The 27610-nt window shown below is 39.4% G+C and overlaps 1 protein-coding gene across 1 annotated transcript; it reads right to left on the reverse strand.

Moving 5' to 3' along the window:
- Positions 1-19069: 19069 nt before the first annotated feature.
- LOC123732614 (C-type lectin domain family 4 member M-like) lies at positions 19070-24300 on the reverse strand (the record flags this gene model as incomplete). Its single annotated transcript, XM_045711882.1, has 5 exons — positions 19070-19364; positions 21604-21707; positions 23274-23416; positions 23537-23875; positions 24030-24300. Coding segments are annotated over 5 exons (990 nt in total), but the record flags the coding sequence as incomplete, so codon positions are not given.
- Between the last annotated feature and the right edge of the window lie 3310 nt (positions 24301-27610).

Genomic DNA, 27610 nt, shown 5'->3' on the forward strand with positions numbered 1-27610 from the left:
TAACGACTACAAAATTATAGCCTTAATCTTTGCAAAAAGGTTAAAGTCTTGCTTAAATGATCTGATTGATGAATGTCAATCAGGGTTTATGAAAGGGCGCCATATATCTAATAATCTGAGGCTGATATTAGACTTGGTTGAGTATCGTGATCTATTAGATGACTTCCCTGTTATCCTATTTCTGGATTTTCAGAAAGCATTTGATACAGTAAGTCACAATTTTATCTTTGATTGTCTTAAGCATTTGAAATTTGGTCGTTTCTTTGTTGATGCTATTAGAACTCTGTATAATGGTGGCAATAGCTGTATCAAACTCTGTCATGGAACATCCTCAAGATTTAACATTTACAAAGGAATACGACAAGGTTGTCCAATTTCACCTTTTTTATTTTTGTTAGTTTCTCAAATGTTATGCTCATTAGTTCATAAAAGTCCATTTGAAGGCATTACATTCCAGTCCAGAGAGATCAAGATATCCCAACTGGCGGATGACACCTCACTTTTTTTGAAAAATGTATCTCAAGCTAGATTAGCATTGGATATCGTGAAGCAGTTCTCCAAAATCTCAGGCTTGACTTTAAATCTTTCCAAATGTGAGTTGTTTGTTTTGAAAGGGGCTGTCAACCCAGCAGATTGTAACATCTCTGAAAAAGATACTGTAACCTACCTCGGTGTAAAGATCACCAAAAATCTTAAGGCTATGAATGATCTTAATTTGAACCCTGTAACTGAATCTGTCAAAAAAAATTATCCTCATGGTTAGGGAGGGATTTAAGTCTTCAAGGAAGGGTGCTTTTATCCAAAGCTGAGGGCCTATCTCGTGCATCCTATCTTTTTTCATCTATTGACATTCCCAAATCCACTTGCTGTACCTTAGATAGGCTTTTGTACAACTTCATATGGAAAAACAAGCCACATAAGATAAAAGAGATGTTATCACCAACAGGGTTTGTGATGGCGGTCTAAATGTCTTAGATTTCACTCTCTTCAATCAGATATCAAAGGTCAACTGGATTAAAAGGTACATAAAAAATCCTCATAGTTTCTGGAATATTATACCTCATTTTGTTTTTCAGAAGTTTGGCGGGCTTAATTTTTTACTACAATGTCCATATATTGTGGGTAAAATTCCTGTGAAACTGGCGGTTTTTCACAAGCAGGCTTTAATGTGCTGGGCTTTGTTGTATAAACACAACTTTTCACCTCATAAATGTTTTATTTGGAACAATGGGTCAATATTACATAGAAAAAAGATGTTATTTAACCATAAATGGTTCTCGAAAAACATTGTTCTTGTCAGCCAATTGGTTAATAACAGTGGGAATCTATTTACACGGAGAGAATTTATGGAAATATACAACTTTGAGGTTTCAAGCAAGGAATATGACACTGTTATTAAAGCTATACCTAGTGGGATAAAAACTTTACTTCAGAATAATGCATATTTTGGAATATCTCCGATTGTAAGCGATATTCAGTTGAATGGCATTGGTCTACTAGATACGAAATTCAACAATCGTTTAATAAGGGATATTTTCTACAGGAAGTCTATTCCCTCTGCGATATTTTGTTGGGCTTCATCGTTTGATGTAAACTGGCGCCGTGCTTGGCTCACTCCACACAGATTTATGGTGACCAATAAAGTAAAGGAGATCTCCTTTAAGATAATCCATAGATGCTATCCGTGTAATAGCTTGATTTCTAAATATATATTTGACGTTACCAGTGAATGCAGTTTTTGTGAACTAGAAACTGAATCTATTGAACACTTATTCTGTAATTGTTTATATAGTGAAGTGTTTTGGACTGATGTAAAACTATATCTTAGCCGCAAATTGCATACAACCATTGATATTACTAAGTTTGACATATTATTTTACTACACTGATTCCACAATTGAACGTGAGTATGTCATAAATCTCTTTATTTTATTAGGAAAATCTTTTATCCATAAATCAAAATTTATGAAGAAAAAGCCCCTTTTCTTAATTTTTTTATCTGATTTGGAACAGTACGTAGAATCTTTAAAACGTAATACAAAACAATATGTCAAAAAAATTTCTTCGATATATGTCTGTATTTGATTTGATATAATAGTTTTTTTTTTTTCTCTAATTTCTTTGGATTCCCTCTGGCTGTTATGTTATGTTTATGTTTTGCATGTTACTGTTATTTACAGCAAGTTAAATAAAGATTTGTGCAAACTTAAAAAAAAAATAAAAAAAAGACCTCCTCTTTAGCAGGAGGAGAGCAGCTTAGTGAGCGCATGGTCGGAGATGTTAGCTAGCTAGGCTAGTGCTAACTTAACCAGCCAGCTAGTTGACTTACAACGTAAATATTAAATGAAATGGGGTAGCTAGTTGTTTACACATAAGTATGTTTAAATCACAGTTACAATTAAACCAGGAAAGTGTCTAAAGAACTTGAATGTTCCGACTTTGTCGCCTAGCGAGCTACCGAGGTGGCTGCAGTTGTTGAAGAAGCGTTCCGTCCACTAGATTATACGTCACACTAGAAACATCGCCTGAAAGACACATATCGCCATCTGCTGTCTGGAGGGAGGAAACGCAGTTGAGGAGGGAAAACTATTTTTATTCTTCTTCATTGAATTATAATATTATAAAGCAGTTTAGGGAAACGTTTTTTCTCTCCATTAAATATGAATATTATATCAACACGTACAAAGATGCAACAAGTGTTGTTTGATTAGTTCAGATTTTTAATGAGAATTTTAAACAAACTCTACATCTACTCCACATCTGTATTTCTGATTCAGTCAAATAACTAGATATCAAAATAAGCACCTAGTTATTGATATCCTTGATAAAGATGAGCAAAAATTACTGTATAAAATAAATAAATAAACTTTACCCACTACCAGGATATTTTAGCCCAAAACCTGGTTACCTCTCTGCTAGGAGGCTGAAACTTGGCCAAAGTGGATCTTCCCTGTAGCTCAGTTGGTAGAGCATGGTGTTTGCAACACCAGGGTTGTGGGTTCGATTCCCACGGGGGCCAGCACAGAAAAAAATGTATGAAATGTATGCATTCACTACTGTAAGTCACACTGGATAAGAGTGTCTGCTAAATGACTAAAATGTAAATATTCCAGCAAGACACATCAACATCCACAAAGAAATGGTTAATTGGGCACAAAAAAATAATTTTAATGGCCATCTCAGTCTTCGGACTTGAACTCCATGGAAAACCTGTGGTTTGAATTGAACAGGGCAGTCCACAAGCGCAGACAAAATAAATCAAGGACATGGAGAGATTCTGTATGGAGGAAGGGTCTAAGGTCCCACCCAATGTGTTCTCTAATCTCATAAAACATTTCAGTGTCGTTATCCTCCCAAGGGGAGGGTGCTGGAATATTGAAAACATGGGTGGCAATAATTCAGACCCCTACCTTTTGAGAATTACATGTTAAACTCTATATTTTTCTCTGAGCAATTGTATTAGTATAAAATAATATAATTTCCCTTTATTTCTTATACAATATAGCTCAGTATTTGAATTCTTTATTTTATAGAGTCGTTTTTGCTCATCTTTATCAAGGGTGTCAACAATTTTGTCCCCCACTGTACCTCCATACTGCTGCTACATGGTGTAACAATACATCATGTAGATGTACATAATGAACAGACTAGGTCTATACTGCTCCTACATGGTGTAACAATACATCATGTAGATGTATATAATGAACAGACTAGGTCTATACTGCTCCTACGTGGTGTAACAATACATCATGTAGATGTATATAATGAACAGACTAGGTCTATACTGGTCCTACATGGTGTAACAATACATCATGTAGATGTATATAATGAACAGACTAGGTCTATACTGCTCCTACATGGTGTAACAATACATCATGTAGATGTATATAATGAACAGACTAGGTCTATACTGCTCCTACGTGGTGTAACAATACATCATGTAGATGTATATAATGAACAGACTAGGTCTATACTGCTCCTACGTGGTGTAACAATACATCATGTAGATGTATATAATGAACAGACTAGGTCTATACTGCTCCTACGTGGTGTAACAATACATCATGTAGATGTATATAATGAACAGACTAGGTCTATACTGCTCCTACATGGTGTAACAATACATCATGTAGATATATATAATGAACAGACTAGGTCTATACTGCTCCTACATGGTGTAACAATACATCATGTAGATGTATATAATGAACAGACTAGGTCTATACTGATCCTACATGGTGTAACAATACATCATGTAGATGTATATAATGAACAGACTAGGTCTATACTGCTGCTACATGGTGTAACAATACATCATGTAGATGTATATAATGAACAGACTAGGTCTATACTGCTCCTACATGGTGTAACAATACATCATGTGGGGCTTTAAGGCGATGTTAGTGTGACGTATAATGTAGTGGACGGAACGCTTCTTTCAACAGCAGCAACAGGGGATTTGTAGATCAGTCAGTTTGCAGTCGCCTGCAGTGTCGAACAAGCCCAATACCAAACCAATCAGGTGGTTGTTTGATGAAATGAAGCTTCAGACGCCATTGATGACGTGCTGCTGATAAAGTGATACAGGCATCGGTACACTGCTTTGAAGTTTACTGCTTATCGATTTGGACGCAGGCCTCGTAGCTCCGGTATCAAACGTAACATCCCTACTGACAACAAGGCAGCAGAGTCTACCGTGCTAATGCGTTCCCACTAGATATCACAACCACACAGTATATGAAAGCATGAGGTGTGGCTGACGTTTACAAGCTGGAGCTAGATACCGAGCTAGCATACAAACTCTGTAGCACATAGTGCATTGTGGGTAGTTTAGAAGATATCCGGAAATAAGTTTAAGAAATATGTAACAACGCAAAAACATAACTGTTTGTACTTATAGGTAACCAGATTGTGACTACAACTAAGTTACTAAGTCTTTAACCACACTGTGTTGTTACACGGGTGAGTAAAAACGAACGCTTCCTACCCTTTAACTTTTTGTCAGAAAATAAAATAAACGTTTTACTCAACTGCGTTACCCACTCCAGTCAGCAGATGGCGGTGTGGGAATTTAAGGCGATGCTGTTGGTGTGACGTATAATCTAGTGGACGGAACGCTTCTTTCAACAGCAGCAACAGTTATTAAGCGTCCTCGGTAGCTTGCTAGACAAAATAGCCGAACCAATAAAGCTCATTAGACGCGTTAGTGTATATTAGCCTCTGTGTTTTAAACCCACTACTGTCGTCTAGTTAGTTATCAGATTTAATTTCATATTTACGGTGTTGTTGTTATTATTCAGCTAGCGGGCTGGTTAAGTTAGCATTAGCCTAGCTAGCTAACATCCCCCGACCATGCGGTCACTGCGCTACTCTCCTGCTAATGAAGAGAACATCACAGTAAAACAAGAAGTAGAGGGTGAGGCCGTTACTGTGAAAGAAGAAAAATACGCGTTCAGAGTGAAAGAGGAGGAGGATGTTACAGTAAAAGAAGAGGAGGATGCAGTTTATGAAGAGGAAGAGGAAGAGGGGGAGATGACTGTTACATCGATAGAGGAGGAAACTGGACATCTGGGCCCGGTTTCCCAAACGCATCTTAAGGCGTCCAATGGTTCTAACGGTGAACTTAGCCATAAGATGGTTTTGAGAAACCGTTCCCTGATTAACACTAGTAAGTACTGTCTTAAATACAGAGGCACAAACTCTGCAGTTGTTGAACTGATGTGTGGTGTTAAAGCGGAAATCTGCAATAGCTACATCTATATTTGGACTTTTAAATTATTTATTTATAGCCATTGATTCTTGAAGAATATAACACATGCCTCATGAGCTTAGTTCAACTGTTGTACCCCATCAGATCCCCAAATAAGCTTAGTTCTAAACATTAGAGTAAAGAAATGTAAATCAACACTGTATACCCTCAACATGGTTAAAACTATAATGTTGATATCATGGATGGTCAGTCCTTGCATCCATAGGTCTGTCTATGAATTTGAAAGTAGTTACATTTCTCCAACCCCATAATCATCTTATTACCAAAACAGTGGTGGAATTACAGCTTTGTTATTGTTTGAACTGCAGATTGCTGGGTTGTGTGGGTTTTTTAAACGGCAACAAAATGGCTGCCCAGAGGCTTGGTTTGGTAAACAGCTGAGGGATGGGGGAAGAAGTGTAACCACTCTCAAATTCATAGAGAAAGCTATTGTAGCAACCGTAACCAAACACCTAGCGACCTCTTCAAGAAGTTCAGACATCTTGGCGTAACAGTTATAAGGTGTTGGCTTGACAGTCACTGGACCCAGGTTTGAGTTCAGCTCAGGGCCTCCCCCTGAATGGACTACACTATAAATACAAAGACTGGCCATCCATGATGTCATAATGATAGTTTAACCAGGTTTCTAGGCTATATAGTATATTCTAGAATTCATCCATGATGTCATAATGATAGTTTAACCAGGTTTCTAGGCTATATAGTATATTCTAGAATTCATCCATGATGTCATAATGATAGTTTAACCAGGTTTCTGGGCTATATAGTATATTCTAGAATTGCCAGTGTAGATTTCCTGTGGAGGCAAATTATTAGAGCTGTTGATAAGTCATTGTATAATATTCAGCCAATTGTTTTTCATGCCATTACATTAAAGGCAAGACATACCTAGATTCAATTACATTCATGAATTGGTTTGAAACCTTTGTTTTAAACCCGTCTCAAAATTGGTGCCTTGCCGGATTTGTAAAAAATGGTTTGTCATGAAACTCTATTTTTTAAATGTATTTAAATGTAACCTTTATTTAACTAGGCAAGTCAGTTAAGAACAAATTCTTATTTACAATGACTGCCTACCCCGGACAACGCTGGGCCAATTGTGCGCCGCCCTATGGGACTCCAAATCACGGCCGGTTGTGATACAGCCTGGATTTGAACCAGGGTGTCTGTAGTGAAGCCTCAAGCACTGAGATGCAGTGTCCGCTGCGCCACTCGGGAGCCCCAAAATCATGTTCTAGTGCTGTCCCCAACTAAAATACATCTTGGTCAACCAAGAGTCATCTGTTCTTTCTACCAATCACCCCATGTGTTTTTATAAAATCTGTATGTACTGAACTTGTCTGATGCTTTAAGCACGCTGTTTGATTAAATAAATAAGACACACAAATGACGAGGGGAGCCAGTCGTCAACATGACCTGACTGGAGGGAGCCAGTCGTCAACATGACCTGACTGGAGGGGAGCCAGTCGTCAACATGACCTGACTGGAGGGAGCCAGTCGTCAACATGACCTGACTGGAGGGAGCCAGTCGTCAACATGACCTGACTGGAGGGAGCCAGTCGTCAACATGACCTGACTGGAGGGAGCCAGTCTTCAACATGACCTGACTGGAGGGAGCCAGTCGTCAACATGACCTGACTGGAGGGGAGCCAGTCGTCAACATGACCTGACTCATCCTACTCCTCTGGTGATGTAGACGTTATCCCAGGCCCTGTGTGTCCCCAGGGGCTCTCATTTGTTGACTTCTGTAACCGTAAAAGCCTTGGTTTCATGCATGTTAACATCAGAAGCCTCCTCCCTAAGTTTGTTTTACTCACTGCTTTAGCACACTCCGCCAACCTTGATGTCCTTGCCGTGTCTGAATCCTGGCTTTGGAAGGTCACCAAAAATTCTGAAATTTCCATCCCCAACTACAACATTTTCCATCAAAATGAGAGGAGTTGCAATCTACTGCAGAGATGGCCTGCAATGTTCTATCATACATTCCAGGTCTAAGCCCAAACAGTTCAAGCTTTTAATTAAAAAAATGAATCTCTCCAGAAATAAGTCTCTCACTGTTGCCGCCTGTTACAGACCCCCCTCAGCTCCCAGCTGCCCTGGACACCATATGTGAATTGATTGGCTCCCATCTATCTTCAGAGTTTGTTCTGTTAGGTGACCTAAACTGGGATATGCTTAACCTCTCTAGGGGGTTTTCAAAACGTTTGAAATGCTATTACTTCAATTTCTCAAACATATGACTATTTTACAGCTATTTAAAGACAAGACTCTCGTTAATCTAACCACACTGTCCGATTTCAAAAAGGCTTTACAGCGAAAGCAAAACATTAGATTATGTCAGCAGACTACCCAGCCAGAAATAATCAGACTACCCATTTTTCAAGCTAGCATATAATGTCACAAAAACCCAAAAGACAGCTAAATGCAGCACTAACCTTTGATGATCTTCATCAGATGACACACCTAGGACATTATGTTATACAATACATGCATGTTTTGTTCAATCAAGTTCATATTTATATCAAAAAACAGCTTTTTACATTAGCATGTGACGTTCAGAACTAGCATACTTCCGGGGAATTTACTAACAATTTACTAAATTACTCACGATAAACGTTCACAAAAAGCATAACAATTATTTTAAGAATTATAGATACAGAACTCCTCTATGCACTCGATATGTCCGATTTTAAAATAGCTTTTTGGTGAAAGCACATTTTGCAATATTCTAAGTACATAGCCCAGCCATCACGGGCTAGCTATTTAGACACCCGGCAAGTTTAGCCTTCACCAAAATCAGATTTACTATAAGAAAAATGGTCTTACCTTTCCTGTTCTTCGTCAGAATGCACTCCCAGGACTTCTACTTCAATAACAAATGTAGGTTTGGTCCCAAATAATCCATCGTTATATCCAAATATCCTCTGTTTTGTTCGTGCGTTCTAGACACTATCCCAATGGTAAATCACAGTCGCACGCATGGCGCATAACGTGACATTTTTTGAAATATTCCATTACCGTACTTCGAAGCATGTCAACCGCTGTTTAAAATCAATTTTTATGCAATTTATCTCGTAGAAAAGCGATAATATTCCGACCGGGAATCTGCGTGTCTGTAAACGGAGGGAAAAACAGAAAGGCGGGGGCGGCCAGTGCTCGAGCCTAAGCCCTTTGTCCTCTGATAGACCACTTAGCAAAAGCGCTCGTGTGTTTCAGCCAGGGCTTTGAATTACGTCATTCAGGTTTTCCCGGGTTCTGAGAGCCCATTGGAGCCGTAGGAAGTGTCACGTAACAGCAGAGATCCTTTGTAATGAATAGAGATGACAAAGAAGGGCAAGAAATGGTCAGACAGGGTACTTCCTGTACAGAATCTTCTCAGGTTTTGGCCTGCCAAATGAGTTCTGTTATACTCACAGACACCATTCAAACAGTTTTAGAAACTTTGGAGTGTTTTCTATCCAAAGCTAATAATTATATGCATATTCTAGTTTCTGGGCAGGACTAATAATCAGATTAAATCGGGTACGTTTTTTATCCAGCCGTGAAAATACTGCCCCCTAGCCATAAGAGGTTAACCTCTCTAGGGGGTGTGGGACGCTACCGTCCCACATGGCCAACATCCAGTGAAATTGCAGAGCACCAAATTCAAAAACAGAAATACTCATAAGAATTCATAAAACATACAAGTGTTATACATCGGTTTAAAGATTAACTTCTTGTTAATCAAACCACGGTGTCAGATTTCATAAAGGCTTTACCGTGAAAGCATACCATGCGATTATCTGAGAACAGCGCCCAGCAGACAAATCATTACAAACAGTTACCAGCCAAGTAGAGGAGTTACACAAGTCAGAAATAGCGATAAAATGAATCACTTACTTTTGATGATCTTCATATCGTTGCAACTCACAAGACTCCCATTTACTCAATAAATGTTTGTTTTGTTCGATAAAGTCTCTCTTTATATCCAAAAACCTCCGTTTTGTTCATGCGTTTTGTTCAGTAATCCACAGGCTCAAAGGCAGTCACTACAGCCAGACGAAAAATCCTAAAAGTATCAGTAAAGTTCGTAGAAACATGTCAAACGATGTTTATAATCAATCCTCAGGTTGTTTTTAGCCTAAATAATATATAACATTTCAACCGGACAATAACGTCGTCAATATAAATGGTAAACAAGAAAGGTGCGCTCTCGGTCTCGCGCATGAAAAATCTCTGAGATACTGAATGGTCCACTCATTCAGAGTGGTCTTACACTCTCATTTTTCAGGATGCAAGCCTGAAACTATTTCTAAAGACTGTTGACATCTAGTGGAAGCCATAGGAAGTGCAATTTGAGACCTAAGTCAATGGAATCTGTATAGGCAGTCAATGGAAAACTACAACAACAACAAATCCCACTTCCTGGATGTATTTTTCTCAGGTTTTCGCCTGTCATATCAGTTCTGTTATACTCACAGACATTATTTTAACAGTTTTGGAAACTTTAGAGTGTTTTCTATCCAAATCTACCAAGTTTACTTTAGCACGCTTTTCATCCGGAGGTGAAAACAGTGCCCCCTACCCTAGTGAGGTTAACACCCGGCCGTCCTACAATTCAAGCTAGATGCCCTCAATCTCACACAAATTATCAAGGATCCCACCAGGTACAACCCCTAAATCTGTAAACATGGGCACCCTCATAGATATTATCCTGACCAACTTGCCCTCCAAATACACCTCTGCTGTTTTCATCGCCTGCATCCGTTATGGGTTTGCGGTCAAACGGCCACCCCTCATCACTGTCACATGCTCCCTAGAACACTTCTGCGAGCAGGCCTTTCTAATCGACCTGGTATACATATTCGTCGCCAAACCCACTGGCTCCAGGTCATCTATAAGTCTTTGCTAGGCCGACTTCACTCAGCTCACTGGTCACCATAGCAACACCCACCCATAGCACGCGCTCCAGGAGGTATATCTCACTGGTCATCCCCAAAGCCAACACCTCCTTTGGCCGCCTTTCCTTCCAGTTCTCTGCTGCCAATGACTGCAACGAATTGCAAAAATCGCTGAAGTTGGAGACATATATCTCCCTCACTAACTTTAAGCATCAGCTATCTGAGCAGCTAACCGATCGCTGCAGCTGTACACAGTCCATCTGTAAATAGCCCATCCAACTGCCTACCTCATCCCCATGTTTTTATTTACGTTTTTTTGCTCTTTTGCACACCAGTATTTCTACTTGAACATCTATCACTCCAGTGTTAAATTGTAATTACTTCACTACTATGGCCTATTTATTGCCTTACCTCCGTACTCCATTTGCACACACTATATATAGATTTTTCTATTGTGTTATTGACTGTTCGTTTGTTTATCCAACGTGTAACTCTGTTGTTTTTGTCGCACTGCTTTGCTTTATCTTGGCCAGGTTGCAGTTGTAAATGAGAACTTGTTCTCAACTAGCCTACCTGGTTATAAAGGTGAAATACATTATTTATTTATTTTAATCTTAGCTTTATTGACAACACTCAAATGGATACTGTCATTAACGCAGTTCTTCAATAATTACACATAATACTTAATACTGTAGATGTTTAGTTACAGTCACATGATCAACTATCAGAAGATCAAGGAAATACTTTTCTGAATGCCAGTCAAATTACAAACATCACGACATGCAACAACAACCAAAGTGCTTCTTCATTCATTACTCTGGTAAAGACAGTTATGCCGTGCTCCACGTTGGATCCAACATCCCTAACAAATTGATGTTTATAATGTGTTATTGTCTGCTTGATTTACTGTAGGGTCTCGTTAGTCCGTTTGGAAACGGAGACACTTAGCTCATAATGTGTAGAGAACTGTTCCTTGATGGATAGGCTATTGTTCAACACACAGAGCTATTTTCCTATATTTGTTGTTAGGTGTAGTTATGGGTCCTACAGTAGGTCTATGTTATTGTTAGGTGAAGTTATGGGTCCTACAGTAGGTCTATGTTGTTGTTAGGTGAAGTTATGGGTCCTACAGTAGGTCCATGTTATTGTTAGGTGAAGTTATGGGTCCTACAGTAGGTCTATGTTGTTGTTAGGTGAAGTTATGGGTCCTACAGTAGGTCTATGTTATTGTTAGGTGAAGTTATGGGTCCTACAGTAGGTCTATGTTGTTGTTAGGTGAAGTTATGGATCCTACAGTAGGTCTATGTTATTGTTAGGTGAAGTTATGGGTCCTACAGTAGGTCTATGTTATTGTTAGGTGAAGTTATGGGTCCTACAGTAGGTCTATGTTATTGTTAGGTGAAGTTATGGGTCCTACAGTAGGTCTATGTTATTGTTAGGTGAAGTTATGGGTCCTACAGTAGGTCTATGTTATTGTTTGTTAAACACTTAGTGTACAAACCCTCATTGTCAGGCTGATGTTAAAGCCAAAGAGCATTTTACTGGTTGAAGTGTTTTTTAAGTACAAAGCGGTTGATTTGCGATGACGACACAAACATTATATTAAGCAGGAGATTCAAGCGAGCCTGACAATTATAATCCAAAGTAGTGTGAAATGAACTCATTAGCAACCTGGTAATGGAGGTTACTCCCCTGAGCAAAAATCTTTTCTCACCAGCAAACATAGAAAAGGGCCTCCAATCTTAGATGTTACTACTAATGTGAAAACAAGACAAAATATGACTATTGTTGCTCATTTTAAGACAAATGTCAAGTAATCATTACATTCATTACAGATGTCAATTGTTGTCCAACATCATGGCTACGCTGTTGGCATGACCTTTTACAGTGGATTTCTGCTGTTGTGGACCTTTAATCATCTGTCTGACTTTGTCGTTCACACAGGAGAGAGACGTGACTATCGTGGATCCTCTGGGGAGCCTCAACAACCTCATGATGCTGAAGAGGCAGAGAAGAGTCTCTCCACATCAGAACACCTCAAGAAACACCAGCAGAGACCCACAGGGAAGATAATTAACCTCTCTGACTGTGGGAAGAGATTCACCTCATCAGGCATTAAAATTCATCGGAGAAGCCACACAGTAGAGAAAGCTTATTGCTCTACTCAATGTGGGAAGAGTTTTGATACATCTAGCCATCTTATTGTACACCAAAGAACACACACAGGAGAGAAATCTTTTAGCTGTGATCAATGTGGGAAGAGTTTTACTCAGCTAGGCAACCTGATAACACACCAGAGAACACACACAGGAGAGAAACCATATAGCTGTGATGAATGTGGGAAGAGTTTTACTCAATCAACCAGCCTGAAATTCCACCAGAGAACACGCACAGGAGAGAAACCTTTTAGCTGTGATCAATGTGGGAAGAGTTTTACTCATCGAAGCAGCCTGATATCACACCAGAGAATACACACAGGAGAGAAACTTTCTAGCTGTGATGAATGTGGGAAGAGCTTTACTCGTTCAACCAGCCTGAAATTACACCAGAGAACACACACAGGAGAGAAACATTTTAGCTGTGATCAATGTGGGAAGAGTTTTACTCAGCTAGGCAACCTGATATCACACCAGAGAACACACACAGGAGAGAAACCATATAGCTGTGATGAATGTGGGAAGAGTTTTACTCATTCAACCAGCCTGAAATTACACCAGAGAACACGCACAGGAGAGAAACCTTTTAGCTGTGATCAATGTGGGAAGTGTTTTACTCATCGAAGCAGCCTGATATCACACCAGAGAATACACACAGGAGAGAAACCGTATATCTGTGATGAGTGTGGGAAGAGTTTTACTTGCTTGCGCAATCTGACTCTTCACCAGAGAACACACACAGGAGAGAAACCCTATAGCTGTACTCGATGTGGGAAGTTTTTTTTTTAAATCTAACCATCTGACGATACACCAAAGAAGACACACAGGAGAGAAACCCTATAGCTGTACTCGATGTGGCAAGAGTTTTGTTCAATCTGGCGAACTGAAGATACACCAGAGAACACACACAGGAGAGAAACCTTATAGCTGTGGTCAATGTGGGAAGCGTTTTGGCCGATCTGGCCAGCTGACATCACACCAGAGAACACACACAGGAGAGAAATCTTATAGCTGTGGTCAATGTAACAAGAGATACTCTGATAAAAGACATCTGATCAAACATCAGAAAATTCATGAATGAGTTGTTTCATGATATCAATGAATTAATGTCACAATGTAGAATGTTTTAACATTGTAGTAGGAGTATTTTAATGATGTCACAATGTAGAACCCTAAACGTTTGTCCCCTGTTCTATTGATTTCAGCATGATATGGATATTAGCCTCAGGGGGAAAATCCAGGCTCTGAAATGGAAGAGTTACTATTTATGTGATTTAACAAAAAGTGACTAACACAAAAGAGTTGTGTTACACTTACCACGTTGGTGACGCACTTCAATCAAAATGTATCTGGCTGTTTTCTACAAATTGTCCTCTAACCAGGGATGTACACATTATTCCCAGATTCTGTGTGGTTTTTGAGCTGTTAGTTTTAACAGGACGTGCAACCTCATCTCCCTCCTCTCGCACAAATGATTTCAACATGATATCGATGAGTTATGACAAATAAGTGTTGTGTTCCTTTGTTTAGCGACCCCTAAATTTAAATGCATCACTCCAAAATGTAGCTGACTGTCTTCTGCAGGTTGTCCTCTAACCAGTGAGGTAAAATATATCTCCATTTCCATGTGTTTTTTGTTTTGTTGTGTTAGTTTCAAGAGCAGATTCAACCTGATTTCCCCCCAAAATGATATAAGATTTGTGTTTTGCGTTTAGCCAGTGCGTTGCTATGGATCTTTATTTATTATGATTGCATGTTTTTCCGTATTGGAGATGAGTTTTGTTTGGGCTCGTTCCAAGGGGACGAGAGTTCTAGAAGCTAGTGAGTTTTAGGAAGACGAGTGTTCTAGAAGCTAGTGGGATTTAGGAAGAGGAGTGTTCTAGAAGCTAGTGGGATTTAGGAAGACGAGAGTTCTAGAAGCTAGTGAGTTTTAGGAAGACGAGAGTTCTAGAAGCTAGTGGGATTTAGGAAGACGAGTGTTCTAGAAGCTAGTGGGATTTAGGATTCTATGGAAAGAAAAAGGAGAAACAAATAATCCTATTGTATATTATTAGTTAGAAATACGTGTTTTTTCTTGTTTTTAATTGTTGACATCCAGTAGACACCATGTTTATATTGGTGAAGGTGAATCATTGTAGTTGATTATAATGTGAAATGGAAGTTGTTTTCTGTTGGTGGTGAGCAAACTTGTCCAACAAAAATATAGGATATATTTGTTGTCTTAAGGTGTTACAGGCTTTGGTTTTTCCATTTATGTTTTGAGGTTGGACTTTAGCACGTCTAGCTCGTTAGCAGGTATAGCTCGTTAGCACGTATGGCTCGTTAGCACGTATGGCTCGTTGGCACGTCTAGCCCGTTAGCACGTCTAGCTCGTTAGCCCGTCTAGCTCGTTAGCACGTCTAGCTCGTTAGCCCGTCTAGCTCGTTAGCACGTGGGTGTCTTTTAGCTCCCAGTTGTTGTTACTAGTCAACTTCCAGTGGACACCCCCATAGTGTCTTTCAGAGCCCCTCCTAAAAAACAAGTTATATTTTGGGTTGGATATTGCATCATATTGTTGATATTTTAATCAATGGCATTTCCTTACAATGCTCATTAGTCTTTCAGTTGTTATTATTGTTTTTTATCCTCATATTTGTGTACTAAATATTTCTGATTATTTTCATAGTTTTTTCCTGTGAAGCCATTGTGTTGCATCCATGTCTGAAATGTGCTGTATAAATAAAGCTTGATTTGATTTGAACATATTATAAAACAAATTAACCCAATGACTGACCAATCAACAAACTATTGGTCCACCTTAGTATGAAAAACTGTATCAATCCCACTTTTCCAGCCTGCTGAAGGCGTGGTGGAGTGGTAAACACCACCCCCGGCTCTACCAGGGGCTTGAGGTGGTCTCCCACAGCTCTGCTTATGTCATGTTCTGTGGCCTTGCTGTTCCATTTATTGACTGTCCCTGCAACACAGAAACACATTTAGTCATATTATATAAAACACTCAAAGTAATGTATATGGAGCATCTATGGCCTCAGTTACACCTGGCACCTAAATGTGACTTCTGATCACTCCAAGCTGCATTAGGTTCAGATCTACCAGGATGGACCTTTGACACAGTCAGGCCACTGAATATGCATAAGCAATGTAAAGAGATGGGGTGAATGAGGGGAAAAGTAAATTTGACACAAATTACCTTCATAACAAATCAAATGTTGTTGGTCACATACAGGTGTTCAGCAGATGTTATTGCAGGTGTAGTGAAATGCTTGTCCTTCTAGTTCCCACAGTGCAGTAATATCTAACAAGTGATGTTTCTATATGATAACAATAGAGTAATATATTTAACGCCCCTCCCTCTGTCTGCCGTATTCTCTCTGCTCTTGTTTCCTTATTAGGATGCCGGTGGGCGGAGCTGGGAGGGTCGTCAGCTAAATGGGAAGCACCTGGGCCCGGGTGTGTCCCAGGATAAATAGACCTCTTCCACAGTCATGAAGGGAGACTCTCTCCATGCAGACACCTTGTTGATTTTGGTTGTGTTATCTAATAAATATATATTTTTGATACTCCTTGTCTCCACATTGTCTCCCTTTTGTTGCGAACTCAGAGCTGGTTCGTAATGGAATTAGGAATATATGGATAAACAATGTCAGAGCAGCATAGACTGAGATACAGTTTATACATATGAGATGAGAAATGCAAGATATGTAAACATTATTAAAGTGACTAGTGTTCCATTTATTAAAGTGGCCAATGATGTCAAGTCTATATGTAGGCTGCAGACTCTCTGTGCTATTTAACAGTCTGATGGCCTTGAGATAGAAGCTGTTTTTCAGTCTTTCGATCCCAGCTTTGATGCACCTGTACTGATATCGCCTTCTGAATGATAGCGGGGTGAACAGGCAGTGGCTCAGGTGGCTCGGGTAATAACAAAGAACATGTATGTATGCCTGGGGGGAAATTCACTTTCATACAGCAATACCAGTGGACAATTTGCACTAAATAAACATAAATGGAACATATTCCCTTTTGCTGACGTGATGAACCACTAAGGGGACATAAATATTTAATCCAAAAACTTTCCCTTTGGTTTAACTGTTTAAGACGGTCCCCTTTTCTAATAGAGGCCGGAATGTGATCAATACCCACAGCTTGTAGGTGTAACCGATGTGAAATGGCTAGTTAGTTAGCGGTGGTGCGCGCTAATAGCATTTCAATCGGTGACGTCACTCGCTCTGAGACTTGAAGTAGGGTTTCCCCTTGCGTTGCAAGGGCCGCGGCTTTTGTGGCGCGATGGGTAACGTTGCTTCGTGGGGTGTCAGTTGTTGATGTGTGCAAGGGTCCCTGGTTTGAGCCCGGGTTGGGGCGAAGAGAGGGAGGCAGGGTTGCCTTGGTGTAAGGACTTATAGTGCCTTGCCATGGGGTAGTCGTCATTGCCTACCCGTATGGCGTACTTGTGTTCCGCTAGGCGGTCTTGAAGGCGTCTCTTTGTCCGTCCAATGTAGAACACCTTGCACTGTGGACATTCCAATCTATAGATGACATGAGTGGTTTTGCAGTTAATGAAATGCTTGACGTAATACTCCATTTTGGAAGCTGTGTCTACAAAATACTTTTCCTGTGCAATATTTCTGCAGTGGTTATATTTAAAAGAGCCCTTGGGTTTGTGGTCAAGCCAAGTTTTTTGAGAGTCACCCGGAAGATAACTGTGTACTAATTTATCATTTAGGGTAGGACATCTTTTAAAGCTTATGACTGGTGGCTCAGGAAAGACTTGGTGTAGTAGAGTATCACTTTGGATAATTCCCCAATTATTTTTAATGATTATTTTAATGTTCTCTGCTTCAGTACTGTATTTTGTGGGTATTGATCACATTCCGGCCTCTATTAGAAAAGGGGGCCGTCTTAAACAGTTAAACCAAAGGGAAAGTTTTTGGATTTACAAACTACAGGCCACTAAATACCCTGGTTTACATGAAGATATGGATTTACAAACTACAGGCCACTAAATACCCTGGTTTACATGAAGATATGGATTTACAAACTACAAGCCACTAAATACCCTGGTTTACATGAAGATATGGATTTACAAACTACAGGCCACTAAATACCCTGGTTTACATGAAGATATGGATTTACAAACTACAGGCCACTAAATACCCTGGTTTACATGAAGATATGGATTTACAAACTACAGGCCACTAAATACCCTGGTTTACATGAAGATATGGATTTACAAACTACAGGCCACTAAATACCCTGGTTTAAATGAAGATATGGATTTACAAACTACAGGCCACTAAATACCCTGGTTTACATGAAGATATGGATTTACAAACTACAGGCCACTAAATACCCTGGTTTACATGAAGATATGGATTTACAAACTACAGGCCACTAAATACCCTGGTTTAAATGAAGATATGGATTTACAAACTACAGGCCACTAAATACCCTGGTTTACATGAAGATATGGATTTACAAACTACAGGCCACTAAATACCCTGGTTTACATGAAGATATGGATTTACAAACTACAAGCCACTAAATACCCTGGTTTAAATGAAGATATGGATTTCTCACCATTCCTGTAGGGTTGTGATAGGTCCATTTGCTGTCATCTAGTGGTCATTTTGCTCAATTGCCCTCAGCTATGTTTAGACTATTGTTGTTCATGTTTGGCTGTGTTCTAGTGTACTATGGAATATATTGCTTTCTTATTCTTGACACTTCTCCCGGTCATGTTTAAGGTTAGAACTACCTTTCTAAGTGTTCTGATACTTCTAGCTTGGAGTTGTATTTTTTTGATAACATAGCTACAGTATTTCACTTTTTAATGTGTATAGTATTGTTTACTAGGTGTGTCCAATCAATTTTAACCACTCCCTTCAAATTAGGGCTAATTGGAAAAGCTGTTCAAAGGAGGACATTGTATTATTTCTTTGTATTCCCTGACGAAGGCCATGCAGCCGAAACGCGTCAGATTTTTAAAACCTTGTTTCTATTGAACATGCCATACAAATAAAGGCATTTTAATCAATTATATGAAGAGTGCCTTGGTCCTCCTTTCTATTTTATACTGTACTCTGTATTTCACACAGTGAGTCTATGCAACCTATTATGTGTCAAGGGAAGCACATTTTACTCCTGAACGTGTTTAGGCTTGCCATAACAAAGGGGTTGAATACTTTCTGACTCAAGACATTTCAGATTTAAATCTTTTATTCATTTGTAAAAAAGAAAAGAAAAACATATTTCCACTTTGACATTATGAGTTATTGTGTGTAGGACAGTGACAGTAAAATCTCAATTTAATCGATTTAAAAATTCAAAATGTGGAAAAGGTCTAGGCAGTGAATACTTTCTGAAGGCCCTGTAGCTGGTATCATGACTTTCAGCATGACAATCAACATCATAACTAAAAGTGAGAAAGAACTATATCTCACAGATCCAGGAATGGTTAAATGAACACGGATAGTCATGCCATGGTCCTTGGTCTGATGAACTGTGAGTTAACAACACACAGTTCTCCACTCCACCACCATTAGGCTGTCCACTCCCCCAGTACCTGCAGGATGAACAATACAGTTAGACTGGATACTCTCTCAGAACCTAGAGTATGAACAATACAGTTAGACTGGATACTCTCTCAGAACCTAGAGTATGAACAATACAGTTAGACTGGATACTCTCTCAGAACCTAGAGTATGAACAATACAGTTAGACTGGATACTCTCTCAGAACCTAGAGTATGAACAATACAGTTAGACTGGATACTCTCTCAGAACCTAGAGTATGAACAATACAGTTAGACTGGATACTCTCTCAGAACCTAGAGTATGAACAATACAGTTAGACTGGATACTCTCTAAGAACCTAGAGTATGAACAATACAGTTAGACTGGATACTCTCTCAGAACCTAGAGTATGAACAACACAGTTAGACTGGATACTCTCTCAGAACCTAGAGTATGAACAATACAGTTAGGCTGGATACTCTCTCAGAACCTAGAGTATGAACAATACAGTTAGACTGGATACTCTCTCAGGACCTAGAGTATGAACAATACAGTTAGACTGGATACTCTCTCAGAACCTAGAGTATGAACAATACAGTTAGACTGGATACTCTCTAAGAACCTAGAGTATGAACAATACAGTTAGACTGGATACTCTCTCAGGACCTAGAGTATGAACAATACAGTTAGACTGGATACTCTCTCAGGACCTAGAGTATGAACAATACAGAGCTAGACTGACCACTCTCTCAGAACCTAGAGTATGAACAATACAGTTAGACTGGATACTCTCTCAGGACCTAGAGTATGAACAATACAGTTAGACTGGATACTCTCTCAGAACCTAGAGTATGAACAATACAGTTAGACTGGATACTCTCTCAGGACCTAGAGTATGAACAATACAGTTAGACTGGATACTCTCTCAGAACCTAGAGTATGAACAATACAGTTAGACTGGATACTCTCTAAGAACCTAGAGTATGAACAATACAGTTAGACTGGATACTCTCTCAGGACCTAGAGTATGAACAATACAGAGCTAGACTGACCACTCTCTCAGAACCTAGAGTATGAACAATACAGTTAGACTGGATACTCTCTCAGGACCTAGAGTATGAACAATACAGTTAGACTGGATACTCTCTCAGGACCTAGAGTATGAACAATACAGTTAGACTGACCACTCTCTCAGAACCTAGAGTATGAACAATACAGTTAGACTGGATACTCTCTCAGAACCTAGAGTATGAACAATACAGTTAGACTGGATACTCTCTCAGGACCTAGAGTATGAACAATACAGTTAGACTGACCACTCTCTCAGAACCTAGAGTATGAACAACACAGTTAGACTGGATACTCTCTCAGGACCTAGAGTATGAACAATACAGTTAGACTGACCACTCTCTCAGAACCTAGAGTATGAACAATACAGTTAGACTGGATACTCTCTCAGAACCTAGAGTATGAACAATACAGTTAGACTGGATACTCTCTCAGAACCTAGAGTATGAACAATACAGTTAGACTGGATACTCTCTCAGGACCTAGAGTATGAACAATACAGTTAGACTGGATACTCTCTCAGAACCTAGAGTATGAACAATACAGTTAGACTGGATACTCTCTCAGGACCTAGAGTATGAACAATACAGTTAGACTGGATACTCTCTCAGAACCTAGAGTATGAACAATACAGTTAGACTGGATACTCTCTCAGAACCTAGAGTATGAACAATACAGTTAGACTGGATACTCTCTCAGAACCTAGAGTATGAACAATACAGTTAGACTGGATACTCTCTCAGAACCTAGAGTATGAACAATACAGTTAGACTGGATACTCTCTCAGAACCTAGAGTATGAACAATACAGTTAGACTGGATACTCTCTCAGAACCTAGAGTATGAACAATACAGTTAGACTGGATACTCTCTCAGAACCTAGAGTATGAACAATACAGTTAGACTGGATACTCTCTCAGAACCTAGAGTATGAACAATACAGTTAGACTGGATACTCTCTCAGAACCTAGAGTATGAACAATACAGAGCTAGACTGGATACTCTCTCAGAACCTAGAGTATGAACAACACAGTTAGACTGACCACTCTCTCAGAACCTAGAGTATGAACAATACAGTTAGACTGGATACTCTCTCAGAACCTAGAGTATGAACAATACAGTTAGACTGGATACTCTCTCAGAACCTAGAGTATGAACAACACACAGAATCAGTCCTACCCCTTACACGGTGGTCAGAGTTGTTAGAGCAGTAGTCTCTTACTTTGGGGTGGTCAGTGGGTTGCCGTCCACCCATTTCCAGGTCCCCTCAGTAACAGTGTCAGTCAGACCAATCCAGAAACCCTTGTTGAGGTGGAAGAGAAACTCCTGTTGGTGAGAAAGAGCTGATATTGTCAACTACTATAGACTACATGTGTTAATCTTGGGGCTAGGTGGGACGCTAGCGTGCCACCCGTGGTGCACTCCATCAACAGCAGGTGCATTTCAAGAGCGGCAAATTTGAATCCAAATAAATGTCAAAATTCAAATTTTTCAAAAATACAACTATGTTACACCATTTGAAAGATAAACATCTCCTTAATCTAACCACGTTTTACGATTTCAAAAAGGTTTTACGGCGAAAGCATAAATTTAGAGTATGTTAGGACAGTACATTTACAAGAGTTGTGTGTAATGTTTTGTCAAGTCAAAGACAGGGTCACCAAAACCATAAAACCAGCTAAAATGATGCACTAACCTTTTACAATCTCCATCAGATGACACTCCTAGGACATTATGTTAGACAATGCATGCATTTTTAGTTCTATCAAGTTCATTTTTATATCCAAAAACAGCGTTTTACTATGGCATTGATGTTGAGGAAATCGTTTCCCTCCAATAACCGGCAGTCAAGTCAGCGTCACAAATTAAATAATTAAAATTAGAAAACATTGTTAAAATATTATATTGTCATTTAAAGAATTATAGATTTACATCTCTTGAACGCAATCAACTTGCCAGATTTAAAAATAACCTTACTGGGAAATCACACTTTGCAATAATCTGAGCACTGCGCCCAGAAATATACGCGTTGCGATACAGACTAGACGTCATGTTGGGGAGATCTAAAATCGAAAATACTATGTAAATAATCCATTACCTTTGATTCTCTTCATCAGATGTCACTTCCAGGTATCACAGGTCCATAACGAATGTAGTTTTGTTCAAAAAAGCTCATCATTTATGTCCAAAAATCTCCGTCTCGTTAGCACATGATGTAAGCCAGCCGGACTTCTCGTCATGAACGAGGGGAAAAAATATATTTCCGTTCGTTCAAACATGTCAAACGTTGTATAGCATAAATCATTAGGGCCTTTTTAACCAGAACATGAATAATATTCAAGGTGGACGAATGCATACTCTTTCATAACGTATTGGAACGAGGGTACCCAACATGAAGTAGCGCGCCAGGTGTCTAATGGGACATCACCGTTCCATGGCTCTTGTTCGGTCAGATCTCCCTCCAGAAGACTCAAAACACTTTGTAAAGGCTGGTGACATCTAGTGGAAGCAATAGGAAGTGCCAAAATATTCCTAAACCCCTGTGTTTTTCAATGGGATAGGTTTAAAGTCAATACAACACATCAGGTATCCACTTCCTGTCAGAAAATGTCTCAGGGTTTTGCCTGCCAAATGAGTTCTGTTATACTCACAGACACCATTCAAACAGTTTTGGAAACTTTAGAGTGTTTTCTATCCATATATAATAAGTATATGCATATTCTAGTTACTGGGTAGGATTAGTAACCAGATTAAATCGGGTACATTTTTTTTATCCAGACGTGCAAATGCTGCCCCCTAGACCCAACAGGTTAAATACTGGAAGATACATTACTGACCAAGGGATGTTTGATCATAACCCCCCCGCCATATCTCTCTCTCTTTCTCTCTCACCTGTTCCTTATCACTGTTGATGATCACCAGGTCTGCTCCTCTCTCCAGACAGTCATCTTTGCTCTCCCCCCAGGTTTTAGTCTCAGTAGACAGGAAGTACCAACTGGATTCAAACTTCTTCCAGTCTTTAGGGCAGGTTTGTTCTACAAGACAAAAACATGAATTTCCATCTTATTATTCTGCACCTATTATTTTAGAATACAAACACAAGTTGACTGCATATTAGATATATGATGTTATGATCATTTATTTGGTAAACTCACTCAGATTAGAGAACTTTCTCATGAGATCATTTTTCTCTTTTTGTTGCTGGTCTCTCTCTTTAGTCAGAAGGCTGTAACTGGTCTGTAGCTGGTCTCTCTCTTTAGTCAGGGTGTTACTGCTGGTCTGTAGCTGGTCTCTCTCTTTAGTCAGAAGGCTGTAACTGGTCTGTAGCTGGTCTCTCTCTTTAGACAGAAGGCTGTAACTGATCTGTAGCTGGTCTCTCTCTTTAGTCAGAAGGCTGTAACTGGTCTGTAGCTGGTCTCTCTCTTTAGTCAGAAGGCTGTAACTGGCCTGTAGCTGGTCTCTCTCTGTTGAGTCGTGATGACCAATTACTCCATCTGTAAAAGGGAAAAGTTAATCAAACATGTAACTACCACACCATTGATGATTAAGGATGATTAAGGATGATTAAGTATGATTAAGGTTGATTAAGGATGATTAAGGATGATTAAGGATTCTACTTAAGTCTCAGTGACAAAATACTAAACTTACAGTAGACAGACAGGCCTATGATCCCAGTCAGTAGGAGAACACACAGCAGCCCCAGACACACTGCAGCTACTCCAGAGGGTCTCTTCCACCACTGGAAATGTACTGAATCACAAATTATTAAAGTATGGTATTTGGTAATGTGTTTTACTGTATCATCCACGATTGGGACAAATAGATAAAATAAAATTGTATTTGTCACATGCGCCGTATCCAACAGGTGTTTTAACCTGTTGGGGCTACAGGTTAGCAATGAACCCCGAGACGGGATTGCTAACAAGGCTGGAAATTCAAAACATCAAAAATCTAATAATTTCAATTTCTCAAACAAGCAACTATTTTACACCATTTAAAAGATAAACATCTCCTTATTCCAACCACATTGTTCGATTTTCAGAGGCTTTACGGCAAAAGCATAAAGTTAGATTATGTTAGGACAGTACATAGCCACAAAAGTACAAACATCCATTTTCAATTCAAGGTCAGGCGTCACCAAAAGCAGAAACCAGCTAAAATTATGCACTAACCTTTGGCAATCTCCATCAGATGACACTCCTAGGACATTATGTTATACAATACATGCATTTTTTGTTCCATCAAGTTCATATTTATATCCAAAAACAGCATTTTACAGTAGCGTGAAATTCAGATTTTTTCTTCTCTGAAGTGCTTCCGGTGAACAACGTTACAATTTACAAAATTACTATTCGAAAACATTGGTAAATTATAATATTGTGATTCAAATAATAATAGTTTATCATTTCGTAAATGCTACTGTATTGCCAGATTTCAAAATAACTTTACTGGGAAATCACAAGTTGCAATAAACCGGGTGCTGTGCTAAGAACAATAGGCTAGGCTATATAGGTTAGCATCATCTTGTAACCAGCTAATATCAATAATACTATCGTCAATAATCCCTTACCTTTGATTATCTTCATCCATTGGCACTTCCAGGAATCCCAGGTCCACTACAAATGTGGTTTCTTTTGACAAAGTTCATAATTGATGTCCAAATAACTCCAAGTTGTTCCATGTTGTTAGCGCTTCGGTGGCTACTCAAAAGTAGCGCGGGCGGGGGGTGGGAAGTCACAGCGAAAAGTTAAAAAAATAATCTATTTACGTTCGTTCAAACGTCAAACGTTGTTTAGCATCAATCTTTAGAGCCATTTTTAACGTGAAACATCAGTAATGTTTCAACACGACCGCTCCTGTGTCTAGAAAAACATCTTTGAAAATTGTCTCGAGTCACATGCTTGAGCAGGTGCAGGCAATAATGGAAGTGACGACATCCCAGGGAGGTCAACTTCCCTTCCTTGTCATCCGGTCTCTGTTGATCATAGACGCTTCAAACAACTTTATAAAGATCGCTGACATCTAGTGGAAGCCGTAGGAGTTGCGAAATGAATCCTTTCTCACTGTGGTATCTATTAAACAATGATTAAAAAAAATAGTACAGCCACAAAATTCTTTTTTTCTCTCAGGTTTTCTCAGGTTTTTGCCTGCCATATGAGTTTTGTTATACTTACAGACACCATTCAAACAGTTTTAGAAAATTCAGAGTGTTTTCTATCCAAATCTGGTAATAATATGCATATCCTAGCTTCTGAGTTGGTGTAGGTGGCAGTTAAAAATGGGCACATATTTTTTCAAAATTCTCAATACTGCCCCCGTAGCCCATTAAGAAAAATACAAAAAAATGAAAATAAATAAAAGTAACAAATAATTAAAGAGCAGCAGTAAAATACCAATAGCAGGGCTTTATACAGGGAGTACCGGTACAGAGTCAGTGTGCGGGAGCACTGGTGTCGAGGTAATTGAGGTAATATGTACATGTAGGTAGAGTTATTAAAGTTACTATGCATAGATAATAAACAGAGTAGCAGCAGGGTAAAAGAGGGGGGGACAATGCAAATAGTCTGGGTAGCCATTTGATTAGATGTTCAGGAGTCTTATGGCTTGGGGTAGAAACTGTTTATAAGCCTCTTGGACCTAGACTTAGGCACTCTGTTACTGCTTGCCATGCGATAACAGAGAGAACAGTCTATGACTAGGGTGGCTGGAGTCTTTGACAATGTTTAACCTCTCTAGGCTAGGCGGGACGAATTCGTCCCACCTACGTAACAGCCACTACTATCCTGTGGCGCGATTTTCAAAACCTTAAAAATCCTATTACTTCAATTTCTCAAACATATGACTATTTTACAGCCATTTAAAGACAAGACTCTCGTTAATCTAACCACACTGTCCGATTTCAAAAAGGCTTTACAACGAAAGCAAAACATTAGATTATGTCAGCAGAGTACCAAGCCAGAAATAATCAGACACCCATTTTTCAAGCCAGCATATAATGTCACCAAAACCCAGAAGACAGCTAAATGCAGCACTCACCTTTGATGATCTTCATCAGATGACAACCCTAGGACATTATGTTATACAATACATGCATGTTTTGTTCAATCAAGTTCATATTTATATCAAAAAACAGCTTTTTACATTAGCATGTGACGTTCAGAACTAGCATACCCCCCGCAAACTTCCGGGGAATTCGCTAACATTTTACTAAATTACTCACGATAAACGTTCACAAAAAGCATAACAATTATTTTAATAATTATAGATACAGACCTCCTCTATGCACTCGATATGTCCGATTTTAAAATAGCTTTTTGGTGAAAGCACATTTTGCAATATTCTAAGTACATAGCCCAGGCATCACGGGCTCGCTATTTAGACACCCGGCAAGTTTAGCACTCACCATAATCATATTTACTATTATAAAATTTCATTACCTTTTGTTGTCTTCGTCAGAATACACACCCAGGACTGCTACTTAAATAACAAATGTTGGTTTGGTCCAAAATAATCCATCGTTATATCCGAATAGCGGCGTTTTGTTCGTGCGTTCCAGACACTATCCGAAATAGTAAAGAAGTGTCACGCGCATGGCGCAATTCGTGACAACAAAATTCTAAGTATTCCATTACCGTACTTCGAAGCATGTCAAACGCTGTTTAAAATCCATTTTTACGACATTTTTCTCATAGAAAAGCGATAATATTCCGACAGGGAATCTCCTTTTCGGCAAACAGAGGAAAAAATCCCAAAGGCGGGGCGGTCGGGGTCATGCGCATAAGCTAGTGTCTCTTGATCGGCCACTTGAGAAAGGCGATAATGTGTTTCAGCCTGGGGCTGGAATGACGACATTCTGTTTTTTCCCGGGCTCTGAGCGCCTATGGACGACGTGGGAAGTGTCACGTTAGAGCAGAGATCCTTAGTAAATGATAGAGATGGAAAAGAAGTTCAACAAATGGTCAGACAGGCCACTTCCTGTAAAGGAATCTCTCAGGTTTTGACCTGCCATTTGAGTTCTGTTATACTCACAGACACCATTCAAACAGTTTTAGAAAATTTAGGGTGTTTTCTATCCATATGTAATAAGTATATGCATATTCTAGTTACTGGGTAGGAGTGGTAACCAGATTAAATCGGGTATGTTTTTTATCCAGCCGTGTCAATGCTGCCCCCTAGCCCTAACAGGTTAAGGCCTTCCTCTGACACCGCCTGGTATAGAGGTCCTGGAT

The sequence above is a fragment of the Salmo salar genome, unplaced genomic scaffold, assembly GCF_905237065.1.
Source record: "Salmo salar unplaced genomic scaffold, Ssal_v3.1, whole genome shotgun sequence".
Taxonomy (NCBI): Eukaryota; Metazoa; Chordata; class Actinopteri; order Salmoniformes; family Salmonidae; genus Salmo; species Salmo salar.